This window comes from Entelurus aequoreus, linkage group LG08 (genome assembly GCF_033978785.1).
Source record: "Entelurus aequoreus isolate RoL-2023_Sb linkage group LG08, RoL_Eaeq_v1.1, whole genome shotgun sequence".
In the NCBI taxonomy this organism is placed as follows: Eukaryota; Metazoa; Chordata; class Actinopteri; order Syngnathiformes; family Syngnathidae; genus Entelurus; species Entelurus aequoreus.
Window position 1 is genome coordinate 65131728 of NC_084738.1, and position 16902 is coordinate 65148629.

The window sequence follows — 16902 nt, forward strand, 5'->3', positions numbered from 1 at the left end:
TGATTAATGCTGAAATTCTGACAACTGACGTTTCAGCATTAATTTTTTTTCTATTGAAGCATTTTTGAACAAGAGGCTTTTTGTTACTTCATTTGGCACAAGGTAAAATCTACATTGGTAAAGTTTTCAAGCCATTGGCACAAGGTTAAAGTTTTTATTGGTAAAGTTCTCAAGCCAATCAGATGAAGTATCATGAAAAAATAAGAAAAACGGTAGCAACTTAAATAGATATCTGAATGATTTCACTCTATTCAGTTTTTTTAATATGTCAAGTTATGAAATGCCATTGCAAAACAAATTGAACTGGGTATATCCCCATCAACAACGTGCTTAATTATTTATGGCAGTCATTATGAATAATGTGATTGTTTAATTGTTTCAGGTGCAAAAAGCGAAGATCCACTATCCCCAGACTATGTGCCAAGTATATTTGAGCATACCCAGTCACCTCACGAACGAAAACTCAAATGTTCAATGAAGATCTTTGAGAGAAGACAAAATGTCAAGCAGCGTAAGAGAGACCGCGAGAGGGCATTGGCAGCAGCAGCAGCACTTGTCAATATTTCCCAGTCTGTCCCTTGTGAAAATGATCAACTACCCGCTGGTGAAGATGTGGTGCACGCTGAGATTGGAAAAGAAGGCAGCTTAATCCACTAGATGTTGAGGGCACCAGAGGATTGGCTGCTGTCCGTATCCATGTAGAGAGAGTTATTGGACTCGCAAGACAAAAGTATACCATGATGGAAAATATCATACCCATCTCTTTATTGTCATGTGATGACGGTGGTTTCACAACATTAGATACAATTGTACAAGTGTCATGCGCACTTACAAATTTATCCGACCCAATTGTACCATTTGAGTAATGATGTTGCATCCATATTTTTTCTGTAATAAATACCAGGAAAGAATCTTACAGAAACAACTTTTTCTGTTTTACTTCCAACTTCTTACAGTTAGGGCAAACCCATCGTTGTGGGACTCGTTTTATGCCAAGACATTTCATGCGGAATGCTTTGGTGCTGCAGTTCTCGGATTTACAAACCAACATATCCTCAGTGGGAGGGTTACAGCAGTAGCAAACAAACTCTTCCGAAGCGGATGCAGTGGTAGCAACAGATTGTTCTACCGTGTACACCAGGGGTCACCAACGCGGTGCCCGCGGGCACCAGGTAGCCCGTAAGGACCAGATGAGTAGCCCGCTGGCCTGTTCTAAAAATAGCTCAAATAGCAGCACTTACCAGTGAGCTGACTCTATTTTTTAAATTGTATTTATTTACTAGAAAGCTGGTCTCGCTTTGCTCGACATTTTTAATTCTAAGAGAGACAAAACTCAAATAGAATTTGAAAATCCAAGAAAATATTTTAAAGACTTGGTCTTCACTAACTGACAAAGAAATAGATACCAGGGGCCGTACTTATCAAGCTTCTTAGAATTACTCCTAAGAAGTCTGCTAAGAGTTGACTTAAGAGTTAATAAATTATTCGCTGAAAGCTGCACTTAAAAGTTAGTTATCAAGCGTCTTACTCACACTTTCAGCGAAGTGTAGGACTGAATCTTAAGTGTCACACTCAGAGCTGAATTACGACATTACTATGTGCCGTAAACGCAATTTTAGGTGACGTCATTTCTGTGTCCATAGAAATGACCAATCACGGAAGGGAATCCGTTGTCTAAGAATAAAGAAATATCTTGGAAATATTTAAGTGGACAATGGGAGTGTATATTTTGACAATAAACTACAAAATAATACAAAACAAACTAGTCCCCGCCGGCACTCACGCTACCGATCCCTCTCTTCTCTCGCCCACACACTCACTGACGTCACTCACCTCACGGCCACACACATACGCTACTGTCATAACATTTTCTTTCCAATTCATTAATTAGGCAACTAATTTGAAACTGGTGTGGGTGGCTCTATATATACTAGCCCACTGCAGACACATGCAGAAATCAACAAGGAATCGAAAAGTATTAAATCTGTGACAAAAATAATATCCGCTCTGTCTAAACGATACCGTTTGATCAGCTGCTCGTCATAAAAAAATAAAAAAAACATTGTTCCGTTCCCTGAACGTTCGCGCACGTCTCTCTCGCCTCGGTGCCATCCCCTGCTGGCAACTCCTAACCACTTAAGACACCTCTGAAGGTCTCTTAAATATCGTGGAGAGTAGGAGTGATTCTTAGACTTAAGAACGTTGATAAAAAGCTTTTATTCTTAAGTTTGAGAGTAGGACTAAATTTCGCAAATTCTCAGGACTTAAGTGTAAAATGGCACTCTAAGAAGCTTGATAAGTACGGCCCCAGATTTGGTGTCCAGCTCAAAGTGTGACATGATTTATTTAAAAATTTGAGAGTTTACTTTTGTATTTTACATGAGTTATTATTTGTACAAACATGGTGCAAAGTAATTCATGATTTGTTAAAAAATGTTAGTGGCTAGCTAGTTAAAATGGGATATTGTGATTTCACAAGACTGTCTTAGAAGTGATCATTTGAAAATGTTCAATTTGAAAAATGTGCACTTAGAGAAAATATAAAAATAAAGTGTTGCATATTGATATGTATCTGTTTCTATATATATTTATTGTGAGAAATCATTAAGATGATCAGTAATTCCACAAAGATAAATATCATTAATTATTAATAACAACATAGAGTTAAAGGTAAATTGAGCAAATTGGCTATTTCTGGCAATTTATTTAAGTGTGTATCAAACTGGTAGCCCTTCGCATTAATCAGTACCCAAGAAGTAGCTCTTGGTTTCAAAAAGGTTGGTGACCCCTGGTGTACACTTCAGCTAATAGCTCTGGCATAATACAACGGAGATAGAAATTGTCCATCTTGGCCAGTTCGTTTGCCAGGAAGGAATCATCAGGAATGATGCGCTGAATAAAGAGTAGATTCTCCTTCCATACGACAAAAGTCACAGTACTTCCTGCCAGTACAATACAGTTGTGATTGTACTTGGTAATAATACTGGTGGTCTTCACGTAGCACGCAATTGCCGTTCGATTTCTGCTCCAAACAGACCGCCTTGGACTCACCAGCAACCTCTTCCACTCCTTTATCTTTGATGCGGAAGGGACACTTAATTTCGAGGCACCCTTTGCCACAGCAGTCACACGAGAGTAGCCCATCCGGTGATGCGCCAAAATATGGACGGTCGGCAGACATGTGGAATCCGGTTTCGGCAACGTTTAGGCCGCTTCGTACCGCTTCCTTGCGTCCGACTTGTGATCGCAACCCCATCTAAAAATAAAATGATGAATATAAACGTAAATATGAAAGGTAGTACTTTGGTTATAAGCACACATAGTAAAGCGATTTGACAAACCATTTCAATAGGCAGAAAGAAGAAAAAGAATAGTGCGACATTTAAGGGATGACAGTTGATAGACAGATAAGCGAGAGAAAGCACGCATAACCATGTATTACACAATTACCTCTTTTACGCAATCTGAAAGCTAACTACTAAGATTACCGACTGCCTTACTTAAGATTGTTAAGCACCCACAACCATATGCAATTTACCTTCTTTATGAAGTCTGAAAGTTCATAAAGAAGAGTAGATTCAAATACAAACAATAAATACAAATTGAAACTACAAACAATAAATACAAATTGAAAATACAAATTGAAATTAAAATGTAATTTAATTATATTGCAACGCAAATTAAATTTTCAAATCCAATGTCTCACCTAGTTGCGGCTGTTGAAAATCTACACAGTTCAGGATAGCAGATTCTCTTGATCAATGACTTGGATGGCTTTGAGACATTGGTCCTGGTCGTTGCCTTAAAATTGGAGGCCGTAATTCGCCCAGCTCTTTGTTGAAACCAAGTTGTTGATGTTGCTTGGCCCCTGGACTCTTCTTCAACTGCAGATATCTGAAAAACATTTGAATAAAAATTGTTTTCACTATGATTAGATTATTTGTAGCAGGTTGGAGAACAATAAATTATTTATACAAACCTGCTCTCTGGTAATGGAATGTAACTTTTCCAGCTCTGACCGGCATTTCAGTGCAAGTTCATCTGGGCTGAGTTTCATATTGCCAGAATCGTACAGCTGTGAGAGAGGTACAGGAAGCTTTCGCTTCACTGCCCTTGGCACAAAGTTGTCAGCATAGTCAGGGACAATGCTCAAAATTGCTGGTCTTCCACCGCATTCAGACAAAGCCTTGTAAAAGGCAGCTTTCTGCTCTTCAGTTGGTGGAGGAACATTCAGCAGTTTTCTCGCAGCACTTTCCTCAGGAGTTGAAACTTCTGACTTTCGTTTCTGGGCTGGACGGGCAAAATCGATATTGCATCCTTCAGCATATTCTATGTGCGATGCTGATGGTTTCAGCCACTGACAAGGTAGTGATGTGCATGGAGTGGCTGTCTTCATACGTATTAATGTCTCCAGGGCGAATAGGGATGCTGCTGAATGTGAACATGTTTCACCCAATCCAGCCATGCAGGTACAGTGGCAGCACAGGATCTGACCATCTTTCGCTATTGCTACCCAAGGTCTGAGGGGAGGATCATTCATCCGTTGAGAGTGTTTTACCTGAAACAGATAATATGACATACCTTATATTATTTTCAGTCCCTAATTTGGATATAATATACAAGGCTAGACCTCTTACTGTCCATTTATGCATATTTTACCTGGCATTTGGTAAATTTTCTCATGAATCATTCATTAAATTAGCCTGAAAATTTAAACCTGGTTCATTTTGAGCAAGAAACCAAAACGAATTATCAAGCATGAATTCTAAAAAATATTTTTGTAGAAACTGTTTCATAAGCTCTATACAGAATAGTTGGAAATTATGTAATGTTGTTTTATTGTAGGAATTAATTTCTCAGATTTCAATATGAAGCTCCTGGAAACAGTTTTTTACAAAGCAATTTTTGATAGAATTTTTTTATAATATTGTTTGGTCACATCCTTAAACTGAATACGATAAATTGTCAGGCTAATCTTTTATTGTTTCACAAAGTCTATAGTAGTTTTTTGCAATTATGTAATGCATAGAGAAAAATTGGAAAATTTCAATATGAAGTTTGTGAAACAGTTTTTTAATTAAAAGCATTTTTGAACAGGAGGCCTTTTGTAATAAAAAAAAAAAAAAGCTTAACAATGTGAGTTTTCATTAGAATCACTTCAGTAGTTTTTTCACAATCACACTGTTACTGCCACGCGGATTTGTAAACAGACAGTAGGCTCTTCTGTGTGTGCTTTTTCCTTACCTTGGTCATGAGAAGAAATCCATTCTTGTTTGGAATCTGCCATATCAGCCCATCATGCACAAAACCTGCTGTAAAATACTTCTAGGCATCCAGACTCTTGTATGCCTTAAGGTCCTTTCCAGTGTACGGAGATGGTGAATCGACGAGGTAATTATAAATGTCTGGATATGAGAGTTCAGGCAGGTCGGCTGTTGCAAAATGCTCAGGTGATTTTAGGGCCACCTTTGTGGAGGGTGTATAGTGTTTGAAGGCCGAAACACCCAATGATGCAAGGGCACACTACTGAAGATGTGTCGCTTGTCCAATTGTCCTGGAATTTAACCCTGACCAAGTCTCATATACAACTCACAAGAACACCCCACCCCCCACACACCCACGTTGTCTGTCAACCACTCTCAACAACAAGGACATCTCGAGTGAGTACTCTCCACATTTGGCACAAGGGACTGTTTAACATCTCGTCCTGTGTTTTTTGATTCTGATCGTCTGGACACGTCCAGTGACGGCTGTGAAAGGACAGCTGACAACATGGGAAAGTCCATGTGACAGCTTGGAGAGACAGCTGACAGGAGGGAACAGACCCCACTGGGGCTGTCATGGGCTAGCTCCCCATGATGGCAGTCCCCAACGCTGATTCAGCTAATTGGAGACACCCGCAAAATGCTACGAAAAGTAAACAAAGGAAAATACCCCTAGAGCCTGCGAGAGCGGGGGCGCAAGATGGCTCATTGGCTGACAACACGGTTACTGACCTAGGAACGGAAATCACTATGAACAAGGAGAGCACAACACACGAGACAGCAACAACAGCAGTGGGACACAAGCTTCAGGTGTGCATCTGTGGTTGGAACAAAGTAACATCAACAACGGGCTTAAAGATCCATCAAGGGAGGAAAAGGTGCCTGAGAGAGCAGAGACAAGGGCCTCGCATTGATCAATACTTGTTACGAAGTAATCAGTCAAGTCAGTCGAGTGAAGCACAGCGACGGGACACAAACCAAAGTTCGCAGAGCATCAGCACCCCTGTATCTGAAGAAGGTAATACAAGCACAGACATGCTGGTGGAGGAGCCCGCACAACCACAAAGACCTCCAATGGAGAGAAAGATCAAAGGGCACAAACCTGGTGTAAAGTGGCCCAAATCTGTTGACAAGAAAGAATGGGAGACAATCAACAGGGACCTTACAGAAATCCTGGAGCAACAAACAGGCACAGCAGAGGGAAAGATCGAAAGGATGGGCGACATAATTTACAACTACGGACAAGAACGTTTTGGAGTGAGCAAAGGGAGAAGTGGAAAGAATCTACCACCGCCAGCTAAATCCAGGAGGCAGCAGGAGATCGACAGGCTTATCAGAGAGAGGAGGCAGATAAGAAAGCTATGGAAAAAAGCAGACGACGCTGAGAGGGAAGGTCTCATGCTACTCCAAGCAGACATCAAGAGCCGGCTAGCAACCTTGCGGAGAGCGGAAAACTTGAGGAAGCTTCGCAAGAAGAAAGAACACACAAGAACTCGTTTCTATAAAGACCCCTTCAAGTTTGTCAAAGACCTCTTCACAAAGGAAAAAAGCGGAACTTTGAAAACATCAAAGCAGGAACTGGAGCAACACCTGGAAAAGATTCACCACGACTCAAAAAGGCAGGAGCATATAGTCATCCCACCTGAAATCCCGCCAATTCAACCACCTGTATTCAACCTGGACACTAGCCCTCCGAAATGGAAAGAAGTAGAGAACACAGTCCGACGAGCAAGAGCAGCATCGGCTCCGGGACCTAACGGAGTACCATATAAGCTCTACAAGAACGCACCGGATGTACTACGCTTTCTATGGAAACTCATGAGGGTAGTGTGGCAGAAGCAAGGAATACCCAAGGCTTGGCGAAGGGCTGGTGGTGTGCTAATACCTAAAGAAAAGGATGCATCGGAAATCAGCCAGTTCAGACCAATCTGTCTTCTCAATGTTGAGGGGAAAATCTTTTTCAGCGTGGTGTCTCAGAGGCTGTCCACATACCTGGTAAAAAACAAATACATTGATACATCTGTACAGAAAGCTGGAATTCCAGGATTCTCTGGCTGCCTAGAACATACAAGCATGATCTGGCATCAGATCCAAGCAGCCAAGAAGGATAAGAGAGATCTTCATGTAACCTTCCTCGACCTGGCCAATGCATTTGGCTCAGTTCCCCATGAACTTCTCTGGGAATCTTTTAGCTTCTTCCTTGTACCAGAACCCATCACCACACTGGTCAAGAACTACTTCCAAGACCTGCAGCTATGCTTCACAACAGCCAACTTTACTACAACATGGCAGCGCTTGGAAGTAGGCATCATGGCAGGCTGCACAGTTTCACCCCTGATTTTCACAATGGCCATGGAAGTCATCATGAGGGCCTCAAGGTGGGTGGTGGGTGGTGAACGAACCAGGGCTGGGCTCCGTCTTCCACCTATCAGGGCTTACATGGACGACATGACAACACTAACCACTACTGCAGCATGCACTAAGCGTCTACTTGGAAAGCTGCAGGAGAACATCGAGTGGGCCCGAATGAAATTCAAGCCTAGTAAATCTCGAAGCATCTCCATAATCAAGGGGGTGCTGAGAGATACAAGGTTCTACATCGGCAAAGACCCTATTCCAACGGTGTCTGAGCAGCCTGTCAAAAGCCTGGGCAGATGGTACAATGCAAGCCTCAAGGACAAACAACAAATAGAACAACTAAGGCAAGAGATCGCGAAGAGCCTGAATAACATAGACAAGACTCTACTGCCAGGGAAACTGAAGCTTTGGTGCCTACAATTTGGACTCCTCCCCCGGACAATGTGGCCACTCACTGTGTATGAAGTTCCAGTAACCACTGTGGAGAAGATGGAGCGAACCATCACTTCATATGCAAAAAAGTGGCTTGGCATTCCACAATGTCTAAGTAACATCGGCCTCTACGGCAAAGGGATCCTGGAGCTACCTCTCACTAGTCTAACTGAGGAATACAAGTGTTCTAAAGTTAGACTCCAGATGACACTGAAGGACTCCAGAGACAAGACCATTAGTACTGTTGCACCGCCCCTAGTAACTGGGCGGAAGTGGACACCATCCGATGCGGTGCAGCAAGCTACAGCAGCCCTGAGGCACAGAGACATCGTGGGAAAGGTCCAACAGGGAAGAGGAGGCTTTGGCCTGACTGCAAGAGAACCATCCTGGAAAAATGCTACAACATCAGAGCGGAGGACGCTGGTGGTGGAGGAGGTGCGTCGCCAGGAGGAGGTCTTAAGGAGTGCGAAGGCTGTCTCTCTCGCCAAACAGGGGCAATGGATGCAGTGGGAAGGAGTGGAGAGGAGAAAGATAAGCTGGAAGGAGCTATGGCAGATGGAAGCAAGTAAAATCAGCTTTATCATCAGAGCAACGTATGATGTGCTCCCATCACCAAAGAATCTCCATCAGTGGTATGGCGAGGATCCAATCTGTGCCCTCTGCCCAACTCCAGCAACCCTCAGACACATCATGACAGGATGTAAGACGAGCCTAACGCAGGGGAGATACACCTGGCGACACAACCAGGTCCTCAAGAGCTTGGCATCAGCCCTGGAGAGTATGCGTGGTGCCGTCAACTCCTTGCCACCAAGAGTATCCAATCCCATGAAGACAACAATGTTTGTCCGAGAGGGCGGGAAAACACCCAAACAGCTTTCCACCAAACCAGAAGCAGGACACCTATACAGGGCCCGCGACTGGAAGATGCTGGCAGACATCGGCAAACAACTGGTTTTCCCACCTGAGATTGCTTCTACCAACCTCAGGCCAGACTTGGTGCTCTGGTCCCCTTCGGTGAAGACTGCTTACGTCATAGAGCTCACAGTCCCATGGGAGAACTCTGTGGAGGAGGCCTATGAACGTAAGAAGCTGCGCTACTCAGAGCTAGCAGAAGAAGCGAGGCAGTGTGGCTGGAACACCAAAGTCTATCCAGTTGAAGTGGGATGCAGAGGATTTGTGGCGTCGTCTACCATCAGACTGCTGAGGGAACTCGGCAGCCACGGTCAGGCCCTGCGGAGGACCATCAGAGCAGTCTCAGAGGCAGCCGAAAGAAGCAGCCAGTGGATTTGGCTCAAGCGGAAGGACCCCAGTTGGGCCCCAAAAACAGCAGTATAACAGGGTGAATTTCAGGAACAGTTGAGCACGGGACACAAGCTGAGGACTGATCATCCTTCGGCGGGCCACCTTTGTGGAGGGTGTATAGTGTTTGAAGGCCGAAACACCCAATGATGCAAGGGCACACTACTGAAGATGTGTCGCTTGTCCAATTGTCCTGGAATTTAACCCTGACCAAGTCTCATATACAACTCACAAGAACACCCCACCCCCCACACCCCCACGTTGTCTGTCAACCACTCTCAACAACAAGGACATCTCGAGTGAGTACTCTCCACATTTGGCACAAGGGACTGTTCAACATCTCGTCCTGTGTTTTTTGATTCTAGCATGCTTCTCTGTAAAAGGTACGGATCCTTTGTGCCAACAAGGTTCCACTTCTCTCGGTAACGTTTCTTGGACTCTTCATTGGATAGCAAATCAGCCATAATTCGGATGAAATCGGTGAAAATGTAGGGCAGAAATCAAACTGAATCTGTACGAACACGTAGGAACGAGTTGACCGGTTGACCGGCAAGATGGCGGCGTAACACAAAGTCACGTGATTTTATCACGTGACTGCAAAGCCTCTATAAACTATCAGACTGCGTGGTTGTTGTGCCACCGGATAGAGGAATCAGAAGAGCAGATAAATGATGAATGAGAGCCATTTACAAAGTGTTGACACAACCAAACTCAAAAACAAAACAATAACCTACTCAGTGGCCTAGTGGTTAGAGTGTCCGCCCTGAGATCGGTAGGTTGTGAGTCCAAATCCCGGCCGAGTCATACCAAAGACTATAAAAATGGGACCCATTATTTTTTGCCATAACCACAACACCAGGGGGTGCTCCACTAACCACATTAAACCCAGATTCCGAACTAACAAAGGTCTTAACTCATTCTCTTTCTATGCCACATCAATGTGGAATGCGCTCCCAACAGGTATAAAAGAAAGTGCATCTCTATCCTCCTTCAAAACCGCAATAAAAGTTCACCTCCAGGCAGCTACAACCCTAAACTAACACCCTCCCCGGATTGCTAATAATCAAATGTAAACAATCAAATGCAGATACTTTTTCTTTTTCTTATGCCTTCTGATCTCTCTCTCTCTCTCTCTCTCTCTCTCTCTCTCTCTCTCTCTCTCTCTCTCTCTCTCCCTCTCTCTCTCTCTCTCTCTCTCTCTCTCTCTCTCTATGTCCACTACTTGATGTCCATATCCCCCCCTCCCCCTCCACACCCCCGATTGTAAATAATGTAAATAATTCAATGTGATTATCTTGTGTGATGACTGTATTATGATGATAGTATATATGATAGTATATATCTGTATCATGAATCAATTTAAGTGGACCCCGACTTAAACAAGTTGAAAAACTTATTCGGGTGTTACCATTTAGTGGTCAATTGTACGGAATATGTACTTCACTGTGCAACCTACTAATAAAAGTCTCAATCAATCAATCAATCAATCAAAACAATAAACAACATTCATGTCATTTTTTCCCTGCAACACTTTTATACTTATTAATTTATCATTCTTCACTTGTCCACTCTACTTGAGAAATGAGTCAACAAATAGACAGTTGGGATTTTCCATAATAAACCTTTTTTTTGGGTAATGATTATTTCTTTAAAAGTAACTGATTATTGTGTCGGTAGATGCCACATTATTAAATAATCACTTCAAGTTATTTAAAAAACAAAACAAAACGACAAGCATCGATTTTGAGCTCAGTTGTTTGTTTGTGTCTCCATCTTGTGGCAAAAAAGTGTAACTACTATATTATTATTGTTCTAGATCAGGGGTGTCAAACTCATTTTAGATCGGGGGCCACATGGAGAAAAATCAACTCCCAAGTGGGCCGGACTGGTAAAATCACGGCACGATAACTTAAAAATAAAGACAACTTCAGATTGTTTTCTTTGTTTAAAAATAGAACAAGAACAAATCCTGTTTTTTTTTTGTTTTTTTTTACAATTACCTGTTGCCGTTAATAGTATAGATACTTTATTTGTTGTTATTTATATTTTCTGAATAAATTATGTAATAATGTTCATCAGTCAACTCACTGGTGTTAATGTCCAATCTATCAAGATAAAAAAATGCTATCAAAATCAAATTACAGTTTGTTATTTATGTAGTTTGATCATTTTCCTTGACTGATACTGTCATAGGTGCCGATCTACATGGGTGCTCGGTGTGTGTGTATTAAAATACCGTACATTTGACACTCCTGACCTAGTGGTAGGCCAAAGAAACAATATTTTATCACAACATCCGGTTTCGGTTTCTACTTAAGAAGACCAAATTTTCGGTGCATCACTTGTCAATAGTGCCCGAATAATAGGCACTATTACACATGTTCAGTGGCCTTGTGGTTAGAGTGTCCGCCCTGAGATCGGTAGGTCGTGAGTTCAAACCCCGGCCGAGTCGTACCAAAGACTATAAAAATGGGACCCATTACCTCCCTGCTTGGCACTCAGCATCAAAGGTTGGAATTGGGGGTTAAATCACCAAAAAATGATTCCTGAGCGCGGCCACCGCTGCTGCTCACTGCTCCCCTCACCTCCCAGGAAGTGAACAAGGGGATGGGTCAAAAGCAGAGGACGAATTTCACCACACCTAGTGTGTGTGTGACAATCATTGGTACTTTAACTTTAATACAAAGAATTGCTATTGTGACATCCAGTGGACACATTTAGAACAGCAGTTTCTTTCATTCAAAAATTTCAGGTACATTTTCATACTTTGCAAACTCATCCCGCGGGCCGGATAAAATTGTCCGCGGGCCTGATCCGGCCCTCGGGCCGTACGTTTGACACCCCTGTTCTAGATTGTACCTAATGTCATGACTGGTTTTATTGATTATTCCATCCATCCATTTTCTACCGCTTGTCCCTTTCGGGGTCGCGGGGAGGGGCGGGGGGGTGCTGGAGCCTATCTCAGCTGCATTCGGTATTGACTATTTTATTGATTATGAGACAAGCAGTAGAAAATGGATGGATGGTACTTTTTAGTCACTTATTGTTTGTCTTTGGTACTCTAATGTGTATATTTTAGGCCATTGGTTCTTTGTTTCATTTTTGCAAAAATATATATATATATTTTTTTATATTGCTCTTTTTATGTTTGGTATGAACATTATTATGTAAACTCGAAGTTATTGATTTTTTTGTTTGTTCCTTGTTGCTATTTTTGTATCACAACATTTTATTATTCGATCATGTTGTACTGCTTTGTAATCTTTTGTTTTGTGATTGTGTGAAGTTTTTGGCCTGGACCCCAGGAACAATACTCTCCACTGCGATGTAGACTAATGGGGATCCTTAATAAACTAAACTACACTAAATTACAACAACACAAGGAACTGACATTTAAAGGGGAATTTGGGAGTTTTGCCTATCATTCATAATCCTTTTGTAAGACAACAACACATATGTTTTTCCTTTTTTTTCTTTAAGCATTCTAACTCTTAAAATATGGCATGTAAGAGGTGGCTAACAATGCAGCTAATAGGAGTACACCATTGTGTCCATAAAGCCCTCTAAACAAACATCCAAAACCCGCCAACAATACTCCATTTATATATCTCGTGTTTTAAGCGGGAGTTACACACAAAGAACTGGGCGGTACCTTGTTGCTGATTGGACAACAGCTTCCCTAACACAGTCAGCCAATCACAGAGCAGCATGGGAGTGCATAAATACGCTGTTCGCTGTGTTTTCTAGATATTGAAGTCAGTCAATACTCTGCGTATATAATCCCCATTAATAATCATGTCTGGACGTGGCAAAACTGGCGGCAAGGCTAGAGCCAAGGCCAAGACCAGGTCTTCCCGTGCTGGACTGCAGTTCCCAGTGGGTCGCGTCCACCGTCTGCTCCGCAAGGGCAACTATGGCGAGCGTATCGGCGCCGGTGCTCCTGTCTACCTGGCAGCAGTGCTGGAGTATCTGACCGCTGAGATCCTGGAGTTGGCGGGAAACGCAGCCCGTGACAACAAGAAGACCAGAATCATCCCCCGTCATCTTCAGCTGGCTGTCCGCAACGACGAGGAGCTCAACAAACTCCTCGGAGGTGTGACCATTGCCCAGGGTGGTGTGTTGCCTAACATCCAGGCTGTTCTGCTGCCCAAGAAGACCGAGAAGGCCGCCAAGAAGTAAACTACTTCACACTCTAATCCCCACAAAGGCTCTTCTAAGAGCCACTCACTTCCACAATGAGGAGCATTTATTCCTTCCTCAGCTATATGACTTTAATTTTAATTTTAGCCTTTATCTGCCCCCCTCCCACTTCTGAATGATTAACTTGCTGATCAAGTACTGAACTGTGTAAATAGGCGGGTATCGGCAATACCCATAGATCTTACAAATATACCTGTCTAAGTGTTCCTCAACCTAAAAGGAAAATTATATATTTATTCCAAACCTTGAAGGTAGTGGTGTGTTTGAGTGTTGTGCGATACTACTAATTTTATTTCCGATCCGATACTAAGTAAATTAAGGCTGGTATCAATTCTGATACACGCTAAAATTTTTGAAGTTGTGTATTTTCAAAAACTGTAAACATAAGAATAAAGAGTAAAATATGTGATGAGTGGACAGCTGCAATTTGCATTTTACTAGTTGTCTTTGGATATGTATGGGTTTTTGTTTTTTAATAAAAAATATATCAAAATTCCCCCCTCATACTTGACTTTTCAATATGTGGCCCTTGGAGGAAAAACTTTATACACCCCTGATTTGAAATGTTAGAAGCGCTTGAAATATAAATAAAACACACATCAAATATAAACAAAGTTTAGTTAGTTAATTCAGAAATTAAATATTAAACTTGTTGATTTGAAAAATTACAACCATAGTAAATATTTTTAAATGTATGACTAAACATTAATATTAATACAATTATGTGATTATGAAGTGAATCACATTATTTTTGTTATTCGTACATGGGGGGAAAAAACAGTAAAAATGTACGAAAAAAGAGCAAAAAATGGGTATGTAACAAGAAAAGCTAAACTGTTCCAATACATATTAACATACTTAGTCACCTATAATACAAAGCTAAAGCATCTGTTTAAAAAAAAAAATAAAACAATCAATATGGCCCCCTCATACTTGACTTTTCAGTATGCAACCCTTGGAGGAAAACGTTTATACACCCCTGATCTGAAATGTTAAAAGCTCCTGAAATATAAATCAAACACACTTCAAATATAAACAAAGTTTAGTTAGTTAATTAAAAAAATAAATATATACTTTTTAATTTTAACATTTACAACCATAGTAAACATTGTTAAATGTGTAACTGAGAGTTAATATTATTAATAAAATAATGCGTTTATAAAGTTAATCACATATTTTTTTATTTGTACATGGGGGGGAAAAAACAAAAACAAATTAAGAAAAAAGAGCAACACATGGGTATGTAATGAGAAAAGCTGAGATGTTCAAATAAATATTAACATACTTGGTCACCTATAATACAAGGCTAAAACATCTGTCTAAAAAAATCAAATCAATATGACCTCCTTATACTTGACTTTTCAATATGTGGAATTTGGAGGAAAAACTTTATACACCCCTGATCTGAAATGTTAGAAGCTCTTGAAATATAAATAAAACACCCTTCAAATATAAACAAATTTTAGTTAGTTAATTCATAAATTAAATACAAACTTGTTAATTAGAAAAATTACAACCACAGTAAACATTTTTAAATGTGTAACTGAACATTAATATTAATATTAATACAATTATGTGATTATGAAGTTAATCACATTATTTTTGATATTCGTACATGGGGGGAAAAACAACTGTAAAAATGTAAGAAAAAGAGCAAAAATGGGTATGTAATGAGAAAAGCTGAACTGTTCGAATACATATTGACATACTTAGTCACCTATAATACAAAGCTAAAACATCTGTTTTAAAAAATAAATAAATAAATAAAACAATAATATGGCCTCCTCATACTTGACTTTTCACTATGTGGCACTTGGAGGAAACACTTTATACACCCCTGATCTGAAATGTTAGAAGCTCTTGAAATATAAATAAAACACACTTCAAATATAGACAAAGTTTAGTTAGTTAATTCAGAAATTAAATATAAACTTGTTAATTTGAAAAATTACAACCATAGTAAACATTTTTAAATGTGTAACTGAACATTAATATTAATATGATTACAATGATGTGTTCATGAAGTTAATCACATTATTTTTGTTATTCGTACATGGGGGAAAAAAAACTGTAAAAATGTAAGAAAAAAGAGCAAAAAATGGGTATGTAACGAGAAAAGCTGAACTGTTAACATACTTAGTCACTTATAATACAAAGCTAAAACATCTGATTAAAAATAATTAAAAAAATTAAAAATCAATATGGCCCCCTCTTACTTGACTTTTCAGTATGCGGCCCTTGGAGGAACAAGTTTAGACACCCCTGAAATAAAATACCAAACATATCGATAATTTGATTTTAAGAATCGATGTTTGAGCATAAATATCTGGCGGTATTTTAGTATCGATCTGCACATCACTAGTGTGAATAACAATATAGTCGAGCTAATAAAAACAGGATATATAGGTAGATATTTTTTATTTTACCTGTATTGTTAAAACTCTCTTATACTACCAATCTTTTTTTAGGTGATTGCAAATACAAAATAGTGATGTCACTGTCAAAGTTTGGCACCACATTAAGGACGCGGTGCCAAATGATTAATGTGTGGGAGTCGAGACAATGTGGCGAGAGAGCAGTAGTTATGGTAAACGGGTTATACTTGTATAGCGCTTTTCTACCTTCAAGGTACTCAAAGCGCTTTGACACTATTTCCACATTCACACACATTCACACACTGATGGCGGGAGCTACCATGGAAGGCCCCTAACCACCACCCATCAGTAGCAAGGGTGAAGTGTCTTGCTCAAAGACACAGCAGACATGACAAGGTTGGTAGATGGTGGGGATCGAACCAGGAACCCTCAGGTTGCTGGCACGGCCAGTCTCCCAACCGTGCCATGCCGGTGAGTTTATTATCAGACTTCTTTCCACAACAACAACCCTTTTTTTCCAGGAAGTGTGTCCCCTTATAACTGGTCGCATCCGACCTATCCACCCTACCCCAATCCGGTGATGAGAACGATTAGTGCTACATATGTTTACAATTAAAGGCCTACTGAAAGCCACTACTAGCGACCACGCAGTCTGATAGTTTATATATCAATGATGAAATCTTAACATTGCAACACATGCCAATACGGCCGGGTTAACTTATAAAGTGCAATTTTAAATTTCCCGCTAAACTTCCGGTTGAAAACGTCTATGTATGATGACGTATGCGTGTGACGTCAATAGTTAAACGGAAGTATTCGGACACCATTGAATCCAATACAAAAAAGCTCTGTTTTCATCTCAAAATTCCACAGTATTCTGGACATCTGTGTTGGGGAATCTTTTGCAATTTGTTTAATGAACAATGAAGACTGCAAAGAAGAAAGCTGTAGGTGGGATCTGTGTATTAGCGGCT

At 40.7% G+C, this 16902-nt stretch overlaps 3 protein-coding genes across 3 annotated transcripts in view; 2 read left to right on the forward strand and 1 right to left on the reverse strand.

The window, feature by feature from the left end:
• Positions 1–16902, forward strand: part of LOC133656159 (breakpoint cluster region protein-like) — a 590239-nt gene that overhangs the window by 202121 nt on the left and 371216 nt on the right. The gene's annotated exons all lie outside the window — the stretch shown is intronic.
• On the reverse strand, positions 3721–4575 carry LOC133656170 (uncharacterized). Its single transcript, XM_062057074.1, has 2 exons — positions 3980–4575; positions 3721–3884 (listed from the first exon to the last, which is right to left on the reverse strand). The coding sequence occupies exons 1-2, from the start codon at positions 4538–4540 to the stop codon at positions 3759–3761; spliced, it is 687 nt and encodes a 228-aa protein (XP_061913058.1). The 5' UTR covers positions 4541–4575; the 3' UTR covers positions 3721–3758.
• On the forward strand, positions 13121–13985 carry LOC133656182 (histone H2A). The gene has a single exon (XM_062057089.1). It carries the CDS (start codon positions 13149–13151, stop codon positions 13530–13532), a length of 384 nt encoding a protein of 127 aa, XP_061913073.1. The 5' UTR covers positions 13121–13148; the 3' UTR covers positions 13533–13985.